The sequence below is a fragment of the Copadichromis virginalis genome, linkage group LG7 (genome assembly GCF_057382275.1).
Source record: "Copadichromis virginalis isolate Kocher_CV1m ecotype Utaka linkage group LG7, C_Virginalis_male_GT1.1, whole genome shotgun sequence".
Classification (NCBI taxonomy): Eukaryota; Metazoa; Chordata; class Actinopteri; order Cichliformes; family Cichlidae; genus Copadichromis; species Copadichromis virginalis.
The window spans coordinates 15,667,204-15,694,359 of record NC_140624.1 but is presented as its reverse complement, the minus strand read 5'-3'; the positions used below and the strand labels follow the sequence as shown (position 1 = coordinate 15,694,359).

Below are 27,156 nucleotides of genomic sequence, written 5' to 3'. Positions count from 1 at the left end.
TCTTGTGAGACTTTCCAAGGAGCGCGTGGTCATCTGACTTCACTTTTACGCTCGTTTATTATGTGCGCATGCGTTAGAGGGCGGGGTGGGGCCCCCTCTCCCCGGTACCCCAGTAGAGCCGCTGGTGCTATTCTGCTGGCAGAAGCCTCATTGGGGATTTGAGAGCATCACGGAGAGGAGCAGCGTTCGCTCGGTGGGGGGAAAATGACAGAGCACTCTGGATAAATGGCACATTTTAAGATGAAATTTTTCCGGCACTGGTTGCTTTTTGTTTTGTGTCTTCCTTTATCAAGTAAGTGTTTGTTTGTTTTTTTAATTATTGATATTATGGTTGTGAATGAGCTAACTTTTAGCGGTGCTTGACCTTTTCTGTCCACACACCTCTACCGTTGATTGTACATTACGCTTATATTGCCTACAGCCGTTCTTCTTTGAAACAAACTATTTTAGCTCTATTATATAGCTTTGTTTTTTGTTCCACGTTGAATGAGATGAGATAAGATGGCATGTCGCTAAACGTTTAACTTTAAGGCGATAAAGCTCCGTCGCTTGGGACCTTCAGCTTTCACGTCAGATACTATTTTCACATCATTGTTTCCCAATTATAAATTGTCCTAACACGTTAAATATTAACATTAAGACTTGCATCTGCTTTTTATAGAGTTTGTTATGTTGAGAAAATACATGTATGTCAACTACATAATGCTGGATGGTCTTTAAAATAAAAATAATCCTGTAATCAGTGAGGTTTTTCTGACAGGTTATAGAGTAAATATGACCTGCTTTAGTCTTCTTCTCTTCTTAATAATGCAGCCTCTCTTTCCCTGTAGGTGTTTTATGTTTTAGCGAGTTGTCCTTCATCACAGAACCCAGTGATGTTACTGTATTACCAAAGGACCCTGCTGTATTGGACTGTCAGGCCCATGGACAGCCTCCAGTCACCATCAAGTGGCTGAGGAATGGGGTTAAGTTGGCAGAAAGTGAGCACATACACTTCCTGCCAAATGGCTCCTTGTACATACCAAAGATAAAGCATACCAAGGAGGATTCAGATGAAGGATTCTACCAGTGCCTCTCCCAAAACAAATTTGGAGCTATCTTAAGCCAAAGATCACGTTTGACTATCGCAAGTGAGTATGGATCTAACTTGGACTTTCTTCCATTGATCAGTGTGATGACTGGTTAGACTTGCTGGTGGTATTGACTTTGTGGTGTTGTCAGCATGCAAAAATCACAATGGCAAGTTCATGGACAACAAACCTGGAAAGGGGAGGCAGATGTACCTCAGTCCCTCTGCTTTTATTTTCCTGGGAAGATCCTCTGAAACACAAGCTTCTGTGTCAGAATTAAAAGCTGCTAGTCCAGTGTTAAAATCACTGTAAAAGACCGCTAAATGTAGATGGGGGGTAAATCTAAAGGTTCATAAATACTCCATAATCAAGCAGACCAGGTTTTCTGTATTTTGACTAAGTATCACTCACACATTTTATGGTATGTATCCTATAAATAGTGCCAAAAGTAAGGAATTATCAGTTCCTTTCTTTAAATATGAGTGGACTATAGTGGTGTGTAATTGACGGATGGTCTGCTACCCCAAGGAATCTCTGAAAAGCATTTGCCTTTAAGCCTTTGTTTGGAGTGCCCCTGGCTGATCCAGAAGAAAAGGCCTGATCCTGGGGCATTTATTTGTCCACATATCAGTGGCCAGGACAGCTGTGTCTATACAATGGGCCTGGTCTACCATGGACACTTTTCATAGTTCTTAGAAGGGGATATCCCATGACGGGTGTCATGGAAACTAGTACTGGCCTCTGCAATATACTGAGAGGGCACTGGGGTTATAGAGATTAGCATTAATACTCAGCATTAGAAAAAAAAACTACAACTTCAATCCAAGAAGATGATATTCAAAGCAATAAAAAATGTTTTACAATTTATTTGCCCAGTACGGACATTTAGAGAGGCATCTACACATAAACCTGATGGGTTAGCAAACAGAAGCTAGTGCATGTTCCTGTCACTGGACATTTGATGGAGGAAAACAAAAGTTTTTTATGTTTGAATAAATTCATCCCCACTGTTGACTTTCCACCAAAATGCACTGTTTGCAGTTGTTTTCTATTTAATAAGAATTTCTAGCAGTTGACCACTTAAAAATATTCCAAAGTCAAGTTTGGTTTGGGATTCAGCCATTGTCTGTGAAAGGGTTAAAGGTTTTTGGTCAGCTGCAGGCAGGGGAGTGGAGGATGGGGCTCCTCTGTGCTCCCCTTCTGTCCAGAGGTCCTGAGGTCAGGGGTCAGCTGGGGAAAGGCTTTGTGATGTCACAGGCCTGCTTTAGCTGGGTCGGCCTGCTGTTCTTCTGCCCAGCCCACAACCCCTTTCACTGGATCAGCCTCTCTGTTGCCCTGTCAAGCACAGCGCTTTTGTTAAAGAAAGGCCAGTTTGTCATGTGAGTGATTGAGCCTGATCATCCACATAAAAGGAGGCATTTTTAAGGTTATTTCTTTCACCAAGTCCCCAATTTTAACAAATCCAAGAACTGGAAAGATGTCAGAAATCACGTCTTTCTGAACATTGCTTACAACAGTTGATTCCAAATGGTGTGCCACAAAAAATTATGAATGCAGTTGAAATTTACTACATTAGTACACAAAAATGCTTTTTTTTTTTTTTTTTTTTTTTTTTTTAAGAAAGATGGCATTTCTAAGTTGGTAAAACTCATCAGTTAATTGCTGGGAAAACCACACAAATCATGTAAAAGGAATAAAAGTGTTGGGAGAAACAGCTGCAAGGTCCAGCTAGGTTTTCTCACACTTTTGTGCCTTCATCTGACAATCAGAAGATCTGATTATATTCCAGCTGGCCATAGAAACTATTTCTTTTGCAAATATGAACACAGGTGTGGCTTTAAATTTTGGCCTGCCCTTTGATATGTATATAAAATCTATTCGCAATAGTTCAGATCATTACAAGTATCTCATTTGGGGGAGGAAAAAAACCCCACATTTGAATCACCAGGTCTCTTTGGTTGACCAATGGTAAACTGGCTTCGATCCGGCCAGTTTGGGCTAAAATGGAATTGACACTGGGTTGCAGTGCACTTTGACCTCTTTGGAGAGACCTTTCTGTTGTTTGACCTAGACATTGATCTGCAGTCTACAACAGGGGTGACCATATTAGCAGATTGGCCACACCCTCTATCTACAAGAGCAAAACCAGGTGGTCAGCATCGTATTGTTAACGTCCTACCAGACGCTGTGTGTGTGTTTTCAGGATGTCCACCAGCTTGCCTTGGTGTCAGAAATGGGAGCATGTGGCTAGTAACAGACTTTACAATGAGACAAATGATTGGCGACTAAATAAGTGTATTTATTTTTGTGATATTTTGCCGTTGTACATTAACCTTAAACCAACCCCTTATTGCAAGTTCAGAGGAACAATTCCCAAATCCATTCAAAAAGCAGTCTTTAATTCGCCTCACAGATACAGAATCAAAGTTTTATTTGTTTGATACTGATGAGACGAGAGTTTAAATTGAAGCATTGCTCTTCAATTATTGATGTTCTAAATCCCAGAATCTGAATGTGGAAGTTTTAGTGGGTAAACAGAGCATTGATTTCCTTTAACATGATATTGACTTCCTTCCTGTGAGTGAGGGGGCAGGGAGATGGTTATCACCTTAATAAATGAAGATCATTGATCATATCTTGTAGCCTTCAGTTAAATGCAGATTGGTGGTTGTTTATTTGTGGTGGCTATTAAAACACGTTTCGGAAGTGCCTAAATAAAGAGTGCACTGTTTTTGTAATTTTAAAGTCGATTTAAATGACTAAAATATGTGTAAGAAAAGCTAATTGTTGCATGTGTGTGCAAAAAAATAACCACAGCATTATAGTTCAGCATTGTTCGACATTTCTCATGTCTACTTTTGTTTACAGTTTTGTTTTTGTTTTTTGTTTTTTATGTGAAGTGAATTGATTACTTTTCATATATAATAATGCATCATTCAGTGTCATTGTTGGACTGATCCATTGATTAGGCCAGCTGGTCAGAAGAGGACCTCATAGCTCATCTGCACAAAAATAAAATCAGTACCTTTCATCTAATCAATTACCATTCATCAAAGTCAGGGCATTGTATGCATAATGTATATTTTACCAAAAGAAATGCATTATATTCATCTGGTACTAAAACAAATTAATTAGTTGAAATTGATTGTTTAATTTTTTTCACAGGTATCTCAGAGTTTGTGTTGCATCCTGTGCCTGTTGTGGTGACTGTGGGCTCTGTGGCACGATTCTCCTGTGCAGTCATCTCAAGCCCACCTGCCACCATAACCTGGGAGCTAAACCAAAGGACACTGCCACTGCAGACAGACAGGTAACTGCAGAAACATAATTATAACTTTATTTAGGCACATTTTTATCAGTTTATTTTTTAGCCTACAGCTCCATCTTCTGTTGGGTTTCACATGAGCGTTCTAGCTTGACCCAGACTGTATGTTTTGTATGTTTTCAGAATAACTGTTTTGCCAAACGGAGTTCTTCAGATTCACAATGTACAACTGGAGGATGCCGGACACTATCAATGTGTGGCAACTAACATCGGTAGTGTGTTGAAGAGTCGAGAGGCCACACTGACAGTCAACCTAGGTAAATTAATTGCACTGACTGCATTTTACGAATGAATGTTAAGCACTGTCATTCCCTGACTTTTTTTGTTTACATTTTCTTGTGAAGATGCAGGCCCTAAACTACGTCAGAGACCCAGAATCATTGCTGGACCTCAAAATGTGACCGTTTCTCTTCACCAAACGGTGGTGTTGGAGTGTGTGGCCACAGGCAATCCCCGGCCCATCATCTCCTGGAGCCGTGCTGACAGTAAACCCATCGATGTGTACAATGCCAAAGTGTTGGGCAATGGAAACCTGGTTATTACTGATGTCAGTACCAAGCACAGCGGAGTCTACGTTTGCAGGGCCACCACCCCCGGAACCCGCAACCACACCACTGCTGCAGCCAACCTCACAGTATTGGGTAATGATCAGTCTTTGATGATTACGCCACAGATGTCTTCAGATCACATCTTTGGCCTGGTTCTTATATTCAGTATACAGACTCATAACTAAAGGTTTTGCAAATGTTTATACGTCCAAGTAACAAACGTGTTAGGTGCAAGATGCCACACAGTTAGAACTCCATGGCTTAATAAAAGGTAACCATTAGCTCTTCTGTTATGCTGTTGTTTCAGTGCCACCAAACATAGTTGAGAAACCTGAGAGCCAGACCCGTCCGAGGGCAGGCACTGCCCGGTTCATGTGCCAAGCAGAGGGAGTGCCTACACCTCGCATCACCTGGCTGAAGAATGGAGAACAAGTTCACTTAAATGGGAGGATTAAGATGTACAACAGGTAAAGTATAGACGGGAGATTTGGGCTCGCTTAAATTTAATTAAACATTATGAAAGACAAACCTGCTTAAATAAGCTGGCTTCTTTGGCTTTGCTGATTTTTCTTTTTCCTTTTTTCTTTTGTTTCATAGTAAACTGGTGATTACACAGATCATTCCTGAGGATGATGCCATCTATCAGTGTGTGGCAGAGAATGAACAGGGATCTGTGCTATCCTTGGCTCGCCTTATTGTTGTCATGTCTGAGGACCGGCCCAGTGCTCCGAGAAATATCCATGCTGAGACCATCTCAAGCTCTGCTATCTTACTGGCTTGGGAGAGACCTTTGTACAATACGGACAAAGTCATTGCCTACTCTGTCCATTATATGAAGGCTGAAGGTGAGACAGAGAGGAAAAAGATGGTTTATTTGATTGTTCTTATAATTTGGGCCTTAAAAGGCTGACGGGTCTACATCTTTATGCTGCATCACACTCTCACATGATCAACTTTCCTTGGTGAAGGCCATCTGTTGCTGCTGCACAGCGCAGGGGTCAAGGCTACTTCACTTAAATAACAACAGGCTTATTCAGCCCTTTGTCCACTCCCTAGCTCATTCTGCTCGGACTTAAAGGGACGGCGAGCTTTAAAAAAAATCACAGTTTTGCAAACTAAAGTTGTAAGATTGTATTCACTTTAACCATTAAAGTAATAGCTGAGTTCCTCCAATAAATCATGTCTTTTAGATGTTAAACTGGGTTTATTTTATGCTGGCTGGAATCAATTGTATGTTTATCATTTTCATTACACGTTTACACACAAAAAAGAGAATTCAGAAACTTTTCTTTCCAAGCACTGATTGTTTATAGGACGCACACTTAACTACCAAGTTGAACTCGCTTTATTTTTTTTCACTCTTGTGTGGATAATCTTACCCTAATTAATGACTTGCTGTATGATTATTTATTTTTATTTTTTTTTCCAGGTCTAAACAACGAAGAATACCAAGTTGTTATTGGCAACGACACTACCAGTTACATCATCGATGACCTGGAGCCAGCTCGAAACTACAGCTTTTACATTGTAGCTTATATGCCAATGGGAGCCAGTCGAATGTCAGACCAAGTCAGTCAACATACCCTGGAGGATGGTAAGCTTGAAGCGCTTCCAACATTCCTCGCAGTAAATCATTTTGGTAGTTAAGCTAGCTTGTATGCAAAGCATGTTTTGAAAGGAAATTGGCAAGATTGTAGTGTTATGAATCAGATTTTTATTAAGAAAATTTGGTTGATTTGAATAATAAGTAGAAAAATCTCTAGTTTTTAATACATTTTCTATATCCAATTTTTTTCCTCCAGTGCCTCTTCGTACTCCTGAGCTGAGCCTGACCAGCCAGAGCACAACAGACATCCAGGTGAGCTGGCAGCCACTGCCAGCCAAGGTGAGCCGCGGTCGTGTGTCTGCATATAGACTCTCTTATCGCACAGCTGCAGACAGCACCGTCACATCTGTAGAGCTACTGCAGAACAGCACTGAATACCTGCTGGAGGGGCTGCAGCCTGACACCATCTACCTGCTCCGCATGGCCGCAGCCACCCGAGTGGGTTGGTGTGAGCCCTCAGCATGGACATCACACCGTACGCCTAAGACCTCCAGCAACAAAGGTAAACCAGCAGAAGTCTGATAAAGGAAAAAAAACGTACATTTAGCTGCTTTAAAAAAAAACAAAAAAAAGTCTCTGCAGGCTCATCACATGATTGTGATTCTAGTTTATTCCTGTTTTCATGCAGTATAAAAATAAATTAAGTTTAAAAAGCAAATTAGTAAATGCTACAGCAAAGTGAAATCAGATGGTGTTTAAACGTGTAACTAGCAGAACCTTTTTTCTTTTGTCGCATTGCTGTTTGGCTGCTCTTTGAAAACCAGGACACTAGAGTTCATGCAGAGTGGCTAGCGTATGACTGGAGTTTGCTGTTTTAGCATTGTCCCACAGTCTTTGTGTTGGTTACTCAGAAACCTTTGCCCTTTGCTGTCAGTGATGCTAGATTGGCCTCAGTCACGGGTCATAAAGAGAGGGCCTCAGGCATCTATGTGGGGGAAAGAATATCCTATTTTCATAGCCTGGTGTGCTGGGGAGGTTGTTTTTTTGTTTTTGTTTTTTTCCACCAGAGCTGAATTTTAGCTTTATATTTACACATTGTTGTAAAACACTAAAACCAAAAGGGAATTCTTGGTTTGACTGCAGCGTCAATCCATTCTTTGGCTGTCCTGTTGTTATTTTTGTTTTCTGTTATGTCAGTAGTCTCATAATTCTCATGAGTGCTCTCTCTGCCGCCTTCTTAGTGCCTTCAGCCCCTATTCTTCAACTTGAAGCTTTAAACTGCACCTCCATTGTGGCACGCTGGCAAAGCTCCCTTGAATCTGTGGCTATTCAGGGCTATCGTCTGTGTTACCATGAGGAAGGACAACCAGAGCAGCCCGACATCCAGCTGCAGGCTCAAACAAATACGTACACGATTGGTGGCCTTGGTGAGTGTGCCTAGAACCCAGGAGTAAATTAAAAAAAATGTTTACGATTAGTGAATTTCCTTTATCTGCACCTGTGCTTTGGACAGGAGACGGCAGAGAGTGATGGGCCATTTTTGCATCACTCAAATTTAATTCGATGGGCAGTCAGCTTCTGCATTTGCATTTCCATCCCCTATCCTGATCAATATGTGCTGACCTCTCCTGCCTAACCAGCAGTACTCTCCAGTCAGGCTGGAGGCTCCCAGGTTTAGAGGTCAGGTTCCAGATGTCCCTCCCACCACTACTAGCCATCTCGGGCATTGCATAATTATGCTTAGCCATTGTGTTTTGTCCAGGGCCAGACGTGGCATGTAAGACCCTGGCCGCTACCCTTTTTTCAGATGGACACTAGTGCACATGAACAAAGACCAGAGCAAGCCACTGACCTCTAGCCATGGGACAGCACACTTGGATTAGTACCCTACCCCCACCAGTTGTCTCTGATGTCCATTTAAATAATCTACAGATTTATAAAAAAAAAAAAAAAAAAAAAAAAAAATTATTTATATGAATTAGTCTTTGAGCACAGTTTGATTTCTAAGTCCCAAATAAGCTGAAACAGGAGAAGTTTACATGTTTCTGTTTGGAAATCTATTTGTGTTACTAACCTGTCTAAAAATTCAAAACTCTTCAGTATTATTTAAGTTTAAAAAATCACAAGTGGCTATTAGTCTGATATTTTACAATATCGCTGAACTTCTTTTGTTGCTCCAAGTTTAAAGCTGTAACACAAAAGCGATAGAAAATAACAAAAGAGGCCCACCTCCTATCCCACAGTCCTGCTCCTGGATTCTTTCTGTTCTTGGCCTGACCCGGGGACCCCAGTCAAACCCCCCTCCTGTCCCATGGGCCCACAATCCCAGCAGCTGAACGCTGCCCCTACCCCAGCCCCCACAACAGGCCTGGACATATTGCCTTCACTGGTCAATACCCAAAGGATGACCTTTCACTCCAGAGGCATTACAGATTTTAACGCTCCCTAAAAGCATCCTGATTTAGGTGCTGAGGAAAAATGGTAGTTTCTCAAGTTAAAATATGCAATGTGACAGAATATTTTTAAAAGAAAAGTTCTGACCTTAGAGGTCTTGTTTACTTCAGTTTTTTTTTTTTTTTTTGTGGCTGTCCTGAATGTCTTATTCAAATATTTTACCTCATCCACCTTTGTTTATTTCTGTGGACATCAGTAATTTGTATTGTATATTGAAGCAAGCTTGTGGTGTCAGAGCTTCATAGTTGTAAAGTCAGTTAAGTGCAGAATCATGTAGTGACAACATTCATGCTGGAGATTTGAGCGCGTCACCTTATTTACATTGGCTTGGGCCTGGTTGAGCTTTCTCATGGTCGTTACACATGACACCACGAGACAAATGAAAGGTTGGGGTGACTCAGGAGGCCAAGTATTGTCCATACATGGGGGATGGCCAGTTAAGACCAGCAGTTACCCTCCTGCAGCTAATTGTCCTTATGTCCCCCTCTCACTCTTTTTTTTAAATAGATTATTAACCACCATGATCTCTCAGCCTTCAGCTTTGCTAGACAATATTTTTTAAATATTAAATGTTTTTATTCTAGCAAAATGTCCATTAAAATGGCTAAAATCTGAATATTATCTTTCCAGATCCACGGAAAAAGTATCACGTCAAGATTCTGGCTGTCAGCAAGGTTGCAGATGGTCATCAGAGAGACCAGACCATCAGTACCCCGGGATGTGTGTGTAAGTATTGGTGTAAATCATCCATTCCCAAAGACTGCTCTTTTGTAGCCAACCCAAACCTTTATGTGAAAATCTTGTCAACACACAAGCCTTAGATGAATGATTTCTTCGTGTTTTCATTCATTCAGTTTGGTCTTCTGATGATGGTCTTGTACAATATAGTGTATTTATAGTAAATGACTTCAGTGCTTTCATGGCTGACACTAAAAATGAAATACAAACTTTGCCTGTAAATTTTTTATTTTTTATTTTTTTAACTTTTTATTTTCATTTTTTAAATTGAAAATGAACAACAAACAAACAGAAACAAACAATAAAAGACGTTTACAGTTATGGGACAAAGTATCATCAACTAGCCAAAGCTTGACTGGTCATTATGACCAAAAAAAAAAAAAAAAATTCTCAGGAACACACTCTAGTATCTTTATCTTTCTAACATTGCCTCAACCATCTGAGGACCGAACACAGAAAATACGGGCGTATTAATAATAATAATAATAAATAATAATTATAATAGTAACAGTATTGGTAATTACAAAAATTTAAAACAAAACAAAAAAAAACATATCGTGTGAACCCCTCCCACCATCCCCCCACCCCTTTACCCCTGTATGGCTATCAACTTCATCACATTCGTGTATCCAAACAGCCCATATTTACACCCGTCTATACACAAGAATCAGCACAACATTCAAGAACTCTGATCAGAAGGGCCTAACCAAGGATCAATTCAGGGTAAACCCAGAGGAATTTACGTCATCTCTATATTCTGTCAAGTCCAAAGACGGTAATACTGAAAGAAATGGTCCCCAAATTTTTTTAAAGGTTCCGTATTTCCCTTTTACACTATGCGATATCTTCTCAGGTGTACAGTAGGATGCTAACTCATTAATCCAATATCTCAGTGTTGGAGAATTTTCAGATTTCCAATGTGTCAGAATACATTTTTTAACTGCAGTACTTGCAAGTAAAATAAAATATTTCTTGTGGTAATCCACGTTTATAGAATCTGTCACCTAAAATCCATAGTTTTGGGTCCATTTCGACTTGGATCCCAATCACCCTTGAAATTATTTCAGTAGTCCGTCTCCAGAACTCCTCTATTACTGGGCAATTCCACAGCATATGAAGGAGATCACCATCTATCACCTTACATCTCAAACATTTGGGAGAGTAATTAATATCAATTTTATGTAATCTGTAAGGTGTATAATATGTCCTGTGGAATATATTAAATTGCATTTGTCTATGATTTGTGGAAATTAACATGGTCTGTGCCTGTTCCATTAGATGGTACCATTCTACCTCTTCATAAACATAGCCCAGATCTGCCTCCCATTTTCTTTTCAGAGCCGTTTTGTTGTAGTCAGGTAATTTTTCATTAATAATAGTGTATATTGAAGATGCTATTCCTTTTATTGACTTCCATGGTTTGGTGCAAAGATGCGTTTCAAAAGGACTTTCTTTGGGAATCTCAGGGAAAGTTCCTTTGGTTTTTTCTTTGATCCAGTCTCTTATTTGTAGAAATTTAAAAAAATTTTGGTCTGGAAGTTTAAATTTTTCCTTTAGTTGTTGGAAGTCAATAAATGTGTCATTATTGTATAGATCGGCAACAGTTCGAATATTTCTATCCTTCCATCCCCGCAATATGGAGTCGGAAATATGATGGGAGAGATCAGGATTGCCCCATAGGGGTGTCCTTCTAAAAAAAGAAATATTTATTTTTAGAAGTGAGTGGGATTCCTGCCAGGCACGGAAGGTGTTTAATATTATCGAATTATTTGTGAGCTTAGATAAACATTTTTTTCGTACCTAGAAATGGGACGTCTTTTAATGATATGGGATTCACCTCATATTGTTCTATTGGAACCCATCGAACCTCACTCCTCTCTGCATATAACCAGATCAAAATTGATCGGTATTGGGAGGCCAGATAATAATTCCTAAAGTTTGGTAGGTTGAGTCCTCCCCTTGAATAAGGGGCCTGTAATGAGGAAAGTTTAACTCTTGGGTTTTTCTTTTGCCTGTAAATTAAAAAAAAAAAAAGTTTCATGTTCTTTCCTCCTTTAGCGGCTAGAGACCAACTTGCAGCAGCTCCTCCACCTCCAAATCAAGTCACTGTTTTGGATGGCAATTCATCTGCAGTGTCCCTGCGCTGGAGTCATCCTCCTTTCCCCTCTGGCAAGGCTGTCAGTTATACAGTCCGCTGTACACCTGTGGGCACTCACAACGTCTTTGCAATACGCTACCTGCAAACGTAAGAACCTCCCAAAGGCATGAGAATTGAAGCCTGCTTTTAGTTTGGTTTGATGAGTACATCCCTTTAATAATTCACATCTTGTATTTCATGTAATTTGTGAGAATGTATTCTGGGCTATTTCCTGCCAAATTGCCATGATGTGGGAATCTTGTTTCTCTGCAGTACGAAGCAAAGTGTGACAGTTCAGAAGTTGGATCCAAACACTCGTTATGAGTTTGTGGTGCGCCTTCATGTGGACCAGATGTCGAGTCCCTGGAGTTCTGTAGTTTACCATCAAACCCTCCCAGCAGGTAACAAACTATCAGTGCAACGTCATTTTACTGTAAATGTGTTTCTTTCTGTTTCTTTCTGATCATTTCATTGCATATTTTTCACCAATGTACTCAGAGTTGTTCTGTGTTCTGTGTGCCTAGCACCAAGCCAACCTCCCGCAGGAGTGCGAGTAACTCTGATTGAGGAAGACACCGCTCTGGTGTCCTGGAGGGAGCCCACTGAGTCCAACGTGGTGATTACACGCTATACCATCCTGTATGCTTCACAAAAAGACTGGATTGCTGGACACTGGCAAAAAGTCCAGAGAGAGGGCAAGTAGTTTACTTTGTTTTTATAATGTGTTAAATACGTTTTTCAGAATAATTCTTTGGGGGATTGAATGATCCAGCCAAGGTTATTGTAGTTAAATCAAACTAAACTAAAACTGAGTGTGAAAAAATGTTTCACACCCAGTTTACCACCTCCTTCTGGTATACTTTACCTCTTAATTGCATATGATGATGTTGTCTTTGCCTCCATACTTAATTAAAACATACAATGAAAAGTCCCAAATTTATGATCTCCTCATTTGTGACTGAAATATTTTGCAAAGCAAAGTTGGACAAATTGGATCTTCTGGTGTTCTAGTTCTGTACCTCTCAGCCATGATCTAATCTCTACTGTGTGATTGTGCTGTCATTTATAGGGAGTCATACGATGGCCTTGCTGGAGAAGCTGGAGCCAGGAAATGTCTACCTTGTAAAAATAGCTGCCTCCAGTGAGGTGGGTGAAGGTCCTTTCTCTGAGATCGTGGAGCTGGCACCGAAGCGAGGAAACGTCCACCGAAGCAAAAATCCCAGACACTCTGACTGGTTTCCAGATAGTACAGGTCAGACATGCTTTTATCTGGCTTTGGTTTCTAAGGCATTGCATTTCTATGTCTGAAATGAAATGGACTGAAAATCCCGTGTGGTAATTGTGTTAGGATTGTGTCTTTAGGTTTAATTTCAGTTCATTTTTATTGAATGGACGTTCCTTTTGTTGACAAAAACTCCTAAAAGAGTGAGATGAATCGCAGAAGCAAAAACAAAAACTGTGGGATGTATCTCACTTCCAAAGAACTTCCAAAATGCACATAATGTTTTATTCAGTAAGACTCGAAACAAGTGACTGATCCCATAAATTCGACAGGAAAGAGTTTACAGAGGTCTGGGCAAAGGTCTGTCCCATACCATCCAGTCCAGTGTATTTTGATATTTAAGGGGGGAATATAAGTGTTTTTCTAATAAATGCCTGGTGGACTTCACTTCAAGTACTGCATGCAGTATTGACGGTGAACCACAAACATGCAGGTTTGTTTAACAGGAGTTTGAATAGAATAATAATAAATGGGTACGGCTGCTTTCCGTCTCTTAGATGTATTTTAAGTTCCATCCATCCATCCATTCGCTTCCGCTTATCCTTTTCAGGGTCGCGGGGGGTGCTGGAGCCTATCCCAGCTGTCATAGGGCGAGAGGCAGGGTACACCCTGGACAGGTCGCCAGTCTGTCGCAGGGCCTGTTAATCCTGTAATATAGCAGATCTTTAATTGTTCTCTATTTATCTTCCAGTATTCTCTGATGGTCTCTACCACATAGACCAGAGGTCTATGACGGGGATCATCGTTGGTGTGAGCATCGCTTTGACCTGTATAATTACATGTGCTTTGATTCTGATCAGTAAGGGGAAACAAAGGTACTGATTATCTGTATTTCAAATGATGGAAAAATACTTTCATATATAATATATGCTTTATTATATTATCATATAATAAAGCATAAGCATTCTTTCTGATATTTATATATTTATTGTCATTTGTTTAACTAATAGAAAATCTTCCAGTCATAAAGTCATTGCTGTAGGAGCTCCTGAAGGTCCACGTTCTGGTTTTCCCAGTGAACGGCATTCGGAGAATATTGAGGCCCTTATACCCATGATGAGTGATCACTTCATAGATGCTAAGGTGAGAAACGGAACAGTAAATAGGGTTCTCGTGATTACATGTCTGTTGAGAAAACACTCTCATGTAGTTTCCATACATTCTCTCATTTTACAGGGTGGATCTAGTATCATCATAAATGGTACGGGTCCAGTCAGCAGCAAGAAGTGGCTGCTTTTCAACAGAGAAATCAGAAATCCAGCTGACAGCGATGTAAGTGATGTGGCATTGTTTTTGCTTACTCAGCTTTTTCCCCAAATAGATTTTTCTTTTTGAATCTTAATTTAATTTTGTCCTCATCTTCAGATCGAAACCAGAGCCAGCTTGTACGAAGCTGGCAAAACTGTTCTGAGATACGAGGAGCATCTCGGCTCAGCGCCCTTGCCGCCTTCATCACGAGAGATCATCTATGGACCTCTTCGCTCAGAGAGCTCTCACACCAGTGAGGGCAGCCAAGAGACAGGTGACTCTGGACACTACTCCAACGAAGAAAGCAACGAAGAGATGAGCAGCCCGTCGAGCAGCCGAAGCTCTAGGCCTGAATCTTTAGGGCCAGACGACAGCATCGCAGTCTTGGAGCTGAAGCAGTCGTTCAAAGTGGAAAAAGAGGTTGATGCTTCCTTGCTTCGCGGCATCTCAGAGGCTCATGTGGTCTCCAGTACTTGTCAAGCAGCCAGCTGCTAACATCATCAGGCCTGCATCTGCTCTCCCAACAGCCAGAGTCATGCCACTTCTACCTCATCCGCTTCCCGAGTGGAAGCCCTTTAGATATCTCCTGGGAAACGAGGGACCAGGAATCCTGCTGCTGCAAAGGAAGATGTGTGCGTTTGCTTTGGACTTACCTCAGGATTTTGTATGAACATTTGTCCTAACATTTTTATTTCCATTTTTTTAAAACAACTTCCTACCTGTATTTCTGTGTTTGGCATGGTCTGTCCTAAACCAAAACTCACCCACGATGAATGTCAAAAAAGAGAATGTCAGAAATGTACTGCGGTGCATTTTCATTATATTTAACTACTTTCCACTGGAGCGGAGGATGTAGTTGAGCCTTTTTAGACTGATTATCTACCTCAATGTTCTATTCTTTATATACATTACTACCTCCTTTTGTTTTTAACCACCTATTGTGCAGTATTATCTCTGACTCAGGGGACAAAGTGAAAACACTTCATTGCCACGTCTTGTTACCGTGTTCGAAAGTTATCGCGTAGTTTTTGTTTTCATGGTTGAAAGGGCTTTCGTTACATGCTGTTTGTCTTTGAATCCTGTATGTTGTGAAGATGAAAAGTGAATTCAGTTTTTTTTCAAACCTTGTAGAGCTTTATCAAACAGTATTGTTTGGCATTTCCAGTGCACTGAACTTCAAGCTTTAATAATGCCTTAACGTCAAAGGGCTTTGCGTACTTTAGATGATGACATCCAAAGACGGGAAAAGTTATACCCAAAGAGTTTTTGATACTACAGAAGATATTCTAAGGCAGCCAAAAACTTAGTAGATTTACATAAAGGGTGTACTTGCCCAAATTTTGCTTGTGCCAGTGATGTAAATTTCCCTTTAGAACGCTGATTTTCCTCTTTGTAAATTTTATTAATGCTTTATTCTGGTGAAAGCTTTAGCAGGAGTCTCCGGGGCTTGTTTCATTTGCCTTCTAGACCATTGCTGAGTGCAGCGGTGATGCCGATGCTATTATCCAAAGAGTTGTCTGCTTCCTCAGATGGGTACAGCCTTTTTTCTTTTATTCAGTCGATCCTTGGTACGAAAATGTTGATGCCAAGACCAAAGATCCAGCGTCCCAGTGACAGATGAGGTTTATATTTTTCAGAGAATCATCTGTCACCGTTCACAAATATTGCCGTATGGGAAAGACTTCTTTCTCTCTCCACAATGTTTCCTGTCCAGGTGCGACAATGAAGGATTTTGACTATCATAATGGAAACCCTATGTGTGAAGAGCAACATAATCAAATTTTGATACCTTTCTAAAACAAATAATGCTAACCAAAGAATATTGATGTGTATTATTTAGTAATTTTCTTTGGTTTTCATTTACATTATATACATTATTTGCATTTAAATGTGATAATATCTGTGGGTTTGGTTGCTGAAAAGGCATTTTACATAGGGTTTTTCTGTTTTGTTTTGTTTTAAGCTTGAGATGTCAAAAAACAGTGCTTATCACCAAAAAATGTTTTTACCTGAGTAATATGTTTAAATAGTTTAGATGACCCATTTTATAATAATGTCAAGAAAAACTTACTAATTTTAATGTGACATTTTGCAAATTACGGTCAGTTTAAAGTTTCTCTGTGAAATGCTTTAATATGAAAGATTGCGTTGTAAGCCACTGATAATTTTGCAGACTTCATTCGGGTTCAGAGTGTAGATTTTAGGGTGTAGATGTATTTGTTATTATTTAAGTTATGTTTTGTTTTTTGAAATATTTCTGCTTTTAAATACCAAATTACATGTTTGATCCAAAGAGAGCAACACAACAAAGAACATGTGTTAAAATGTTCCAAAAGGCCTTTTTTTGATACTCTCAAGATGATCACACTAGTAGATGATGATGATGATGATGATAATAAAATTCTTGGAAAAAATAATGTGTTGCACTTGTTTCAGTTTGTCTTTTTTTTTTTTTTTTTTTTTAAAAAGCTTATATGAGGTTTGCTAGGACCACTTAGGTTTTCATTTTTGATCTTGTGCCTCTACAAAAGTAGAGGTTTTAGCAGTATTCAGGTATGTATGCACAATGACAAAGTGCAAAGTAATCAACAATGAACTTTAAGAAAAAACTGCTGCTGCCTATCAATTTAGAAAGGGTTATAGGGCCATTATCAAACAATTTATAAGTCCATAATTATTCAGTGAGGAAAATTATTCACAACTGGAAAATGTTCAAGGTGGTTGGCAGTCTTCCCAGTAGTGCAATGTTCTAACAAATTTACCTCAAAGTCAGACTGTGCAATCCTCTGAGAAACTGCAAAAAGACACAAGAGCAGACTCTGCAGGACTTAGCATGTTAAATGTTAAAGTTCATGAAAAATACTGAACGTGTGGCTTGTTATGAAGAGTTGCAAGGAAAAGGCTTCATCTCTTTAAAAGAAGAACATGGCAACGTAACTTGTAAAGTTTCATCTGAACAAAATGCAAGACTTCTTCATCAATATTCTTTGCACAAGACCATAGTCGGGGTGTCTGGCTATGTTTGGAGAAAATCAAACACAGCATATCAGTGCAAACACCTCATGCCAACTGTCAAGCGTAATTGTGGAGGGATGCCCATGTCACCTAAGAATCACTTGGTTCCCCATGGACTCCGTTGTATACCGAAGGGAGGTTATCTCTCTGACAGCATGACTTCATGAAAAACAATCTTGTATAATTTACAGAAAATACTAAAGAAGCAAAGGCACTCTGCGTTAGCTTTATCTGTAGTAAATTAGTTTTAGAGTGCATTAGACTGTGAGATGTATTAAGTTCAGGATACTACTACTACTAATAGAAATACTAAAACACAACAGTACAAACACTTGAAACAGTCACACAGGCACCCATTTCTTAGTAAACATTTCCATCCAATGCCACCAAATTCTAGCTGTGTTGACAAATTTGACCAAATGTACAAAGATTTAAGTTAAATGTGTTTCTGGAAATTGTTTATTTATACTTTTTAATACACAGAAATTAGTTTTGGAATTCTATCAATCTATTTATTTATTTACATTTTTGTTACATATTTTCTTCCACAGTTTAGTTAGGATGCTTGGGAAAACCTCCGATCTCTTGAAGGATAACTGCAGTTTCAAGTCTCGTCTTTAGGTGGCGGTAAAGACACCAAACTGCTGGATGTCAGGCAACAAAAAGAAGCAGAAGAAGAGGGAACGGTCTTGTTTTTGTCAGCTGCCACACGCAGCACTCCTGATGCGAAAATGCGCATCGAAAAGTGTTATTTTTGCTCGGGACCAGTGTACCCCGGACATGGGGTGATGTTTGTACGGAACGACTGTAAGGTATGGCGCAGGTTTTTGCCCGAACAATGCTGTTAATTTTAACCGAAGCTCCTGTTTTGACTGATAGTGGTGGCTCGTTAGTGTTCGGCTAATACTAGCATGCTAACATAACGTGCTGGATTCATTCACGTGGGTCCAAAGCAGGGAGTTAGGGCTGGAAAACGGTAAATAACAGTCGTAAATCGTATTTGCGACGGAAAAGAGAAGAAATAGACAGTAAAGTTCTTTTTAAAACACATTACTTTATTTCACAAACCTAATGGACATGAAGTTGTTGTGTGAGTCTGGACGTGTAAATCGGAGGGCCTCGGCTTTTCCTGATGGAGTGAGTGCGCCCTCTTATGCTTCAGTGTGAGACCAGGAGCTTAGAATTGTAGGCTGTAAACAAATATTAATACAAACACTTGATGGTCCTCAATCCTGACTTTTGTGCCACGGTAATGGTATTTATAAACATCTTAGTTTGTAGGGAAAATATGCTATAGGTCATTAAACTCGCTTGTGTTTAGTTTACGTATGTCTCTTGTCTTCCGGTTATTTGTGAATATATACTCAGTAGTACAGTTACAGCAATGTTTCATAACTTTGTTCTTAAAGATAAAAATGTATAATGTAGTTCTTCTTCAGTGTATCTGATTTCGTACACAGAGAAATCCGGAAGTCAAAAAGACTGTTTAGATAAAGGATTTAATAATGTACAATAAATGTAGGTTTAAGTGCTAATAACAAGCAGTAAACGTTTTGAAAATGTATTTTTAAGTCGTAAAGTATCAACTATATCCCCTATATATATGTATGTATGTTTGTATATGTAAATTCATAATTTTCCTGTTATTTTTGGAGGTCGTCCTAAACCATTTCTCCAATTTCAGCTATTGATTTTGCCAGTGCACTTCCAATCTTGAAATTTCAATCATTAATTTTTCAGCAAATGTAATATCGTTACTGCTGATAATGTCTCACTTTCTATCATTAACTCATGTGCTTGTTTATATCCACACATTTTCTTATTGGGTGATCCCTAAATTGTTTTTCTCTCTTTAATAAAACAGACATTCAGATTCTGCAAATCAAAATGCCACAAGAACTTCAAGAAGAAGCGCAACCCAAGAAAAACAAGATGGACCAAAGCATTCAGAAAGGCATCAGGAAAGGAGCTGACAGTGGTAAGCTGTTCATCAATGAGGACCACCTCGTCGTTCATTTGTTTGACTAAACCTTAACCAACACACTTGCTGTCTTTCAGGATAACTCTTTGGAGTTTGAGAAACGCAGAAATATTCCTGTCAAATATAACAGGGAGCTTTGGGATAAGACAGGTAATGTATATATTTATTTATTAGAAGCTTTTTGGGCGAAAACGTTCACATTAATTGTATGTATACCATTAAATACCAACATTAGGAATCTCAGAGCACTTAAAAAATGTAAGGTTAAGAGTTTCAAATACAGAACCCAGCTCGGGGGCCCAGTTAGGGGAAAGAAAAGGAATAACATGTAAGTACGTAGAGAGGCAACAGAAGGGAAACCACAAACTGTGAGACAGACTAGGAACAAAGGTAATGGTAGCATACAAACACACGAATGAAAGATGCATGAAAATAGATAATATAGTTGGCAGCAATTATTCAGGATCATAGGATCTAATCTTACTTTTAAGCTTTATCAACAACAAAAGTTTGAAGTTTAATCTCAGAGGACGAGGGGCATCTACCTGCAAAACCCAACCCTGGCAGAAGAGGAGCCTGATAGCTGAAGCCTGTGTACAGTTTTTATTGGATTATTATAATCCTCTAAGGTCTTTAAGGTATCATCGAGCTTTGTGAGTAGAAAGGCTTTAAATTGTATATAGGTATATATATATTTTTTACATTTTATCTAGCAGAAATGTGATCTGTCTCATTAGTTGTTCCTTCTCTGACTGCAGCATCTTTGATCAGCTGAAAGCTTTCAGGGAGGTGTTAGGACAACCAGTAACAAATCCATGGGCTAGTTTTTCAAGTATCACTCTATAATAAGATGTTCTGATTGTCACATACATGAAAGAACACACTCATATAAACCTCTGGTTATTGTCTCATTCTAAGCAATGTGTTTATGTTCTGATAACTTTTGCAGTGGAAGCAATGAAGAAAGTGAACGAAATAAAACATAAACGACAGGCAAGATTTATCATGAACAGGTGAGCATTTATTTTTTTATACTTTAATAGACTTTGTTCAGATTTTTGAATATTGAATATTAAATGTGATACTTTTAAAATCTCTGCAAATTAGGGAAATATGTTTAACGGTTGGGATAAAAGCACTTGCCTTGCCTAAACCATTTCTGTTCTGTAGATTAAAGAAGGGCAAAGAGTTGGAGAAAGAAGAGGCCATCAGCGAAGTCAAGAAAAACATTCACCTCATCAAAGCACCACATGCAGGTAAAGACTCATGAAGTTATCCATATGACTGTGCATATAGTGAATTTGGTGACAGTGATTTTAGTACAAGTGTCTTACAGCCAAGTGTGACTTTATCAGACAAAACAGGGTAAGGGTCAATGGTGCAGCACTCTTTAGGTATAAAAGAGATGATGAACCAATGTCTGCACATAAAATAGAAATAAGATTACTATTCTTGCTTTTCCTTTCTTCAGAATGGAGGTTCTTCAAGTAGAATCATTGTAAATGCAGTTACTGATCATACATATTTGTTGGTTACTTTTCCATTTAATAAAGATAATTTCAGCATGGTTTGCACTATCTGTTACAGGAAAAGCCAAACAGTTGGAAGACAAAATGGTGCAGAAGTTGCAAGAAGATGTGGATATGCGGGAGGAGGATGAATAATCTTCTGTTGCCTTTTTTTTTTTTTTTACGTTTTTTTTTTTCTCCTAAAACTTTATTGTATATTTGTTTGGAAATTTAAGTTTGCAAATAGCAGTTGTTGTGCTGAGTAAAGCATTTGGCTTTAAATTGCTGTGAAAGATTTGAAGGTATTGACTTCATAAAGGCCTTAGTGCAAAGCAGCAGCCATTAACTGCAGTTTTCCCAGTTGCTCTGTTTTGGTTTTCACTGTGTGGTATTTGGAGCAGTGAAGAAATGGATTTAACCCTGTTGCAAAGTCTAATGTATTACAGTTGTTCTGAAAATATTAAGATTGCCGATATATTAAAAACCATCTTTTCTGGAATTTCTCCTGCTCTTTATTTTGTGAGATGATCATAATACCAGTGTGTGAGTGTGTGTTTGAATGGGTGGATGACTGGATATGTAAAGTGCTTTGGGGTCCTTAGGGACTAGTAAAGCGCTATATAAATACAGGCCATTTACCATTTACCAAATAATACATGAATGAATATTAAAGTTGCTGCCAATAATAGATTCGATTTTGGAAGACTAATAGACCATAAACCGTGTTACTTTTTTCAGCAGGTTATTTGGCATGAGCATCATAAGAGATTAGCTGCCCTTGTATATATTGTACAATGTAAACATTTAATCCTTATCTGCAGTAACTGTTATACAGCAGGAAAAAAAACTATAGGCCTGTGCCAGTCTTTCAATCACAACTTGTCTGTACAGAGAAATTGTGAGGGTCAGTTATTATTATACTGTTAAAATGGTGGCTGTGCCTAATAAACATGTTGGAAGTTTCAAATAATGAGGTCAGAGTACATATAAGTCCTACTTTTGGCTCTTTATGATGCCAGGAAGAGCAGATATCCTTCACATGGTCATTTTGAGCATGTAGCTCTTCACATCTTTAAAACAAATGCAATTATTCATAGGTGGATTCAACAAGCTGCTGGAAACATTGCTCAGATTTTGGGCTGCATTGACAAAATTGGCATCACATAGTGGCTGCATATCCATTATGTGATCCACCACGCCCCAAATGTGTTTGATTGGATTGAGATGTCCTAAGTGGGGTCATTTGAACTCATTGTCATGTTCAAGAAACCAGTCTGAGATTATTTGAGCTTTGTGACATAGTTCACTATCTTGTTTAAAGTAGCCTTAAGAAGATGGGTGCACTGGGAGTACACTGTAGTAAAGGGATGGACATGGCCAGCAACAGCAGTGAAGTAGGCTGTGGTATTTAACCCTTGTATGGTGTTCGGGTCTGTGAGACCCGTGTTCAGTTTTCTTCAAAAGAAAAATTAAACAATTAATTATTTTTTCACGTGTAAATGTGTTGTGTCTTTCCACTCACTCCACTTGATTATAACTGATTTATTTATAACATTTTATATAAAAGAAAAACGAGAAGCACATTAATTCATAAATGTGATCTAACAAAGGTAAAGGGAAAAAATTAACCATGTTTGCTGTTCATATGTCTTGTAATTGGGATGAAGTAAACATCTGTTGAGTAATTTAACATAAAATTGTTTGATAGTGTTAATTTGGAAAGCCAAAACTCTAGCGGGTCCACCAGACCCATGAACACTGGCTGAGTAACAAAAATACGAACACCACACAAGGGTTAAATGATGCTCAGTTTGTACTAAGTGGCCCAAAGTGTGCAGAGAAAATATCGTTCTCAACTTTTCAAAACCACCAGCCTGAACTGTTGACACAAGGCAGGATGGCTCCATGCTTCCATGCGGACTATGGCAGATTCTGGCCCTATCATCTGAATATTGCATCAGAAGTCAAGACCAAGTACATTTTTCCAGTCATCTGTTGTCCATTTTTTGTGATCCGTTGCATAATTTCCTTTGGGGTTAATAAACTATTATGTTTCTTATTTAACAGGTGTACCTGAACAAAGTGACGGGTTAAAAAAATCCATATACAATGCAAAATCAAATTTCAACAACGCTATCATATTTTTTACGCGTGAATTAGTCTGAAGAAAAACAACTTTGTTATTAGCGCCTACAGATTCTATGATCGCTATCGTCCCGCTCATCTGCGTCTCTAGCATCGATTCACCGGCCTGTTGCTACACAGGCTGCATGACAGGCTGCTGCTGTCCTCGCCCGCTGCTTTGACAGTGCTACCTTTTATCTTCCCGAAGAGGAGCTTATTCGGCCATAACTACAGTTTTGCGAACAGAGCGGGAATACAGCACAACCATGTCCGAGGAAGTTGAAGAAACGAGAATTTCGGAGGAACAGCAGGTAAACTGTAACCACTAAATGGAAAATTACATCAAATTAACACCAGTTAGCCAGTGCTGCTTGGTTAGCTGGCGGCTAGCACCAAGCTAGTTAGCCAGCTGCTAACCTTGACTGAGAGCCTTAGCGATGCTGTCGCTGAATTGGCTAATATTCTGTTAGCGTTTGTTGGTAGAGTAAAATTGTGCTGTTTTGGGTCTGGCAAACAGGTTTCTTCACTGTACATGCAAAATTGTACAGTAGCTCATCATGCTAACAGTAACTTTAATGCTAGTGCAAACAGCAGTTTACCTCATGGCGGCGCCGGTATCTAATCAAACAAAGTAATCTGTGACCATAGTATGTGCTGCTGTCAGTATACAACATATTGAAGTTTCGTTATTGTCACGTTGATGCATACGGCTGGAAAACCGAATTGCAAGTCGAAAGTTTTACTATCCTTACACATTGCACTCTGTCAACAGGAAATGGAGGACAAGGTAATCAGCCCAGAAAAATCAGAGGAGGCCAAACTGAAGGCCAGATATCCCAACCTTGGAGGCAAGCCAGGGGGATCTGAATTTCTCAGGAAAAGACTCCAGAAGGGGGTGAGTTTTCTCACCTAACTTTGGCTAGCTACTACAATTAAAAGATGTCAGCCTTATAGAGATCTCACTCTGTTTATTCTTGTTTACAGCAAAAGTATTTTGATTCTGGGGACTACAACATGGCCAAGGCAAAAATGAAGAATAAACAGTTGCCATCCGCCCCAACGGAGAAGACTGAGATCACAGGGGGACACATCCCAACACCTCAGGACCTACCTCAAAGAAAAACTTCCATCGTGGCCAGTAAACTGGCTGGTTGATGGTTTTATGTTTACTGTTTTGCTACTATTCCCATGTCCATTTAATATCTACTTCGCACACTGTTTACATTTTGTTTGTATTCTGTAAGAACAAGTCATGTAACAAGCCAAATACTTGAAGAATTGGCAACTGTGAGGCACTGGGGCATCAGTGAGACAAATTCAGCTAAGGGAAAGTGTTTCTCAGGCTCTTAAAGACCCAATACATTGATATTTCCTGAACAGTCATCGCACTTATATATTTAAATGTTATGGCTATCTTATGTTGACAAATTATTTCGCTTTTAAGAATATATGCCTCCAAAGTAAATGCTTGAAAGCTTGTGAAAAGGTTCCGTTTTCCTCTTTGTTCCTGCTCATTAGGCTAGAAACAGAACTATGAACAGAAAATTGATTTTACAGCAATTTGAGGGATCCCATGCTCTTATGGAGGCATTTCAATGGTGAAAAGTCAATAATCCTCAATTTGTGTTTTTTCTTTCTACTCTGTTTACGTCCCTCGCTTTCTCTGTCATGCTACTTGATTCCATGCTTTTGAAGTGCTCAAGACTAGCTTTGTATCCAGTTGTGTTTAAGTCTAATTAGTAACATTGGTTTGCATTGACTTGCTGCTGGTCTCAATCTCATCCTGACCTCTAAAATGGCCTTAAAATGAATGAATGGTTTCTCTTGAGCAATATTTGCTCCCTCTGTTAGAATATTAGTTGTGAATCTTGCCTGAAATGTCCTTCACTGTCTGATTGGGATTTATGATTTTATGGAAACAAACTCCCCTGTCATGTCTGGAGTGTGCATGTGCATTTACTGTGCAGTCGCACTGTGCCATTTGTTTTGTAAATAAAAATAGTTTTGCATAATAGCTTAGACTTTTTCAGTGGAATTTGTCCTTGCATGATTTTTTTTTTTTTATGCTTCAATTTTACTAAGAAGCAAAACTACAGAAGAACTGCTTGAAATGTTTCTATTGCATTGATATATTTATAAAAAAAGATTTTACTTTTTATATTGTGTTTTTATATTGAATATTTTTTAGTTAGTATACAGATACATTCTGAGGTGTGCAAGTAAATTACCCGATGCCACTGAGCTGGAACCTGTTTATATTACAATGCCCAAAACCATTGGATGAGAGCATGAATAGAGTGGTGAAATGTACCTGTACTCTCAAGTATTTCAATGGTATGCCCATTTCTACATTTGCTCCATAATATTTTGTATGCAAATAATATGCATGTTAATGAATCAATACCGATGATCCAATGATGTACACTCACTTGCCACTTTGCTAAGAAGACCAGTTCAACTGCCAATAAGCCAGTTTGTTTGAGATTCAGCAGAACCACAGAAACTCAGTCCAATTAGGCATGTGGACATGATCAAGACAACCTGCTGAAGTTCAAACCAACTGTCAGAATGGGGGGAAAGGTGAATGTGGCATGGTTGTTTGAGGCAGACAGGCTGGTCTCTATCTTTATTTCAGAAACTGCTAATCTATTGGGATTTTTCTGTGAGCATGTAGGATTCTGTGTAGTGGGTACTTTAACTTTTTGCACTAACACTTAAACAGGACTTTGACTTCAGGTAAAGACTATAATCAAATGGAACCGGCCCATGAAGCATCTCAATCTGGCTATCCTTAAAGTGAAACAACCTCAGCCTCTCAACAACCTACAGACAAACGGAGGCATGGTGGCAATAGTTTGACTTAAATGACTAACAAAAGTCCATATTGCTATTTCATTCAATTTCAGCCAGGTGCTCCACTCATGTTCAGACAAACCTATGATGAAAGAATATTCATTCTAATAATAATATTTCTACTGCATTGACGCAATCTTATGTCATTGTTGGGTTTTGAAAAACTCACTCAAATGTAGGGCTGCTCAATTAATCGAATTTTAATCACGATTACGATCTGGGCTTTCAACGATCATTAAAAATGACTGAGCCGATTATTAGCCCCTCCCTCATTTATCCGCGACACCTTAAAGGCCGTCTGTGAAAATATTGTCGGGCATAAACCGGTCCGTGGCGCAAAAAAGGGTGGAGACCGCTGATTAAGAGGACCCGAGGGAAGCTCGGAAAGCTAAGCAGAAGTTATTTGGAGAGTGACTGCCGTTGGTTGAAAAGAGTTAAAAAAAAAAAAACTTCAGTGGTGTTGCACACTATTTTATATTATTTTTTTAAGTCATTGTTAACCCTTTAAAGCCGGTCAGAGCAGCACGCTCCGTTTTGCGTAACTATTTTTAAATCCCTGTAGAATCTGAACCGTGTAAGCTAGCGCAATAATTTGTTTTGCATATGAAACCGGAGGAGTTGTACTTACATCTGATGCCATCAGCTTGTCCTAGGTCACGGTTTCCACATATAGCTTTGCAAAAATTGCATAAAAAGCGCTTGCAGGAACAAAAACATAATATTCCAGAAACACGCTTTGCCGTTCCTATCAGCTGTTCGTAACACTTCCCACAGTAAAATGATGCACATGCTGTTTTCTTTGCAAATTTGCATCATAGGATTGTTTTTTGTTTTTCCTGCAGTATATAAAAATTGCTGTATCTCCAAAATAAAACTATGAAGACACTCAAAATAAATTTCCTGTGGTGGGAAACTATTTTTTTGCAACTTTATTGTATTTAAAGTTTTGAGGGATAAACCTCTTAAATTTCTCCAAGTAGAAATATATGTAAACAAAACAAAAGCGATTTTCAATTTTTTTTGTAGTTTATTGCACTTTTTTGCAATTTATGTAATTACTATGGACTTAATGCATACATATTATTAAAATATGGGCTATAACAGTTGTATTGATGTATAGCAACTTGAAATGCTCCCACAAATGGCACTACAGCATGTAAAAAAAAATAATATAAGCTCTGGTGGACTTGGTTCTATGGTAGGTCTTAAAGGGTTAAATAAATATCGTCAAATAATCGTGATCTCAATTTCAGTGAAAATAATCGTGATTATCATTTTTGCCATAATCGAGCAGCCCTACTCAAATGTGTTTTGACTAACAACATTT

At 38.9% G+C, this 27,156-nt stretch overlaps 3 protein-coding genes across 3 annotated transcripts; all 3 read left to right on the top strand.

Annotated features, from left to right (window-relative positions):
- Positions 1-91: 91 nt before the first annotated feature.
- Positions 92-15,072, top strand: LOC146704750 (protogenin B-like). The gene is made up of 19 exons (XM_085462084.1): positions 92-292; positions 831-1,130; positions 4,236-4,380; positions 4,519-4,652; positions 4,740-5,036; positions 5,251-5,410; positions 5,541-5,788; positions 6,373-6,537; positions 6,746-7,051; positions 7,731-7,916; positions 9,574-9,669; positions 11,740-11,926; positions 12,092-12,219; positions 12,343-12,513; positions 12,888-13,070; positions 13,792-13,915; positions 14,051-14,183; positions 14,277-14,372; positions 14,466-15,072. Exons 1-19 carry the CDS (start codon positions 226-228, stop codon positions 14,841-14,843), a joined length of 3,504 nt encoding a protein of 1,167 aa, XP_085318210.1. The 5' UTR covers positions 92-225; the 3' UTR covers positions 14,844-15,072.
- Positions 15,073-18,032: 2,960 nt separating this feature from the next.
- Positions 18,033-21,351, top strand: rsl24d1 (ribosomal L24 domain containing 1). The gene is made up of 6 exons (XM_085462082.1): positions 18,033-18,175; positions 19,228-19,341; positions 19,422-19,494; positions 20,294-20,357; positions 20,515-20,600; positions 20,932-21,351. Exons 1-6 carry the CDS (start codon positions 18,095-18,097, stop codon positions 21,006-21,008), a joined length of 495 nt encoding a protein of 164 aa, XP_085318208.1. The 5' UTR covers positions 18,033-18,094; the 3' UTR covers positions 21,009-21,351.
- A 1,728-nt stretch (positions 21,352-23,079) lies between these two features.
- Positions 23,080-24,990, top strand: arpp19b (cAMP-regulated phosphoprotein 19b). Its single transcript, XM_085462083.1, has 3 exons — positions 23,080-23,287; positions 23,749-23,871; positions 23,961-24,990. Exons 1-3 carry the CDS (start codon positions 23,243-23,245, stop codon positions 24,129-24,131), a joined length of 339 nt encoding a protein of 112 aa, XP_085318209.1. The 5' UTR covers positions 23,080-23,242; the 3' UTR covers positions 24,132-24,990.
- The last annotated feature ends 2,166 nt before the right edge of the window (positions 24,991-27,156 follow it).

What these genes read in the sequence shown, in the direction of transcription:
- LOC146704750 (XM_085462084.1), top strand. Translation starts at nt 226, where the DNA reads ATGGCACATTTTAAGATGAAATTTTTCCGGCACTGGTTGCTTTTTGTT. An exon ending in AGCCAACCTCACAGTATTGG is followed by an intron (nt 5,037 to 5,250) that starts GTAATGATCAGT and finishes CTGTTGTTTCAG; the next exon opens with TGCCACCAAACATAGTTGAG. An exon ending in CTGGTTTCCAGATAGTACAG is followed by an intron (nt 13,071 to 13,791) that starts GTCAGACATGCT and finishes TTTATCTTCCAG; the next exon opens with TATTCTCTGATGGTCTCTAC.
- rsl24d1 (XM_085462082.1), top strand. Translation starts at nt 18,095, where the DNA reads ATGCGCATCGAAAAGTGTTATTTTTGCTCGGGACCAGTGTACCCCGGA. An exon ending in TTGTACGGAACGACTGTAAG is followed by an intron (nt 18,176 to 19,227) that starts GTATGGCGCAGG and finishes TTAATAAAACAG; the next exon opens with ACATTCAGATTCTGCAAATC. An exon ending in GCAAGATTTATCATGAACAG is followed by an intron (nt 20,358 to 20,514) that starts GTGAGCATTTAT and finishes TCTGTTCTGTAG; the next exon opens with ATTAAAGAAGGGCAAAGAGT.
- arpp19b (XM_085462083.1), top strand. Translation starts at nt 23,243, where the DNA reads ATGTCCGAGGAAGTTGAAGAAACGAGAATTTCGGAGGAACAGCAG. An exon ending in GAATTTCGGAGGAACAGCAG is followed by an intron (nt 23,288 to 23,748) that starts GTAAACTGTAAC and finishes CTCTGTCAACAG; the next exon opens with GAAATGGAGGACAAGGTAAT. An exon ending in GGAAAAGACTCCAGAAGGGG is followed by an intron (nt 23,872 to 23,960) that starts GTGAGTTTTCTC and finishes TCTTGTTTACAG; the next exon opens with CAAAAGTATTTTGATTCTGG.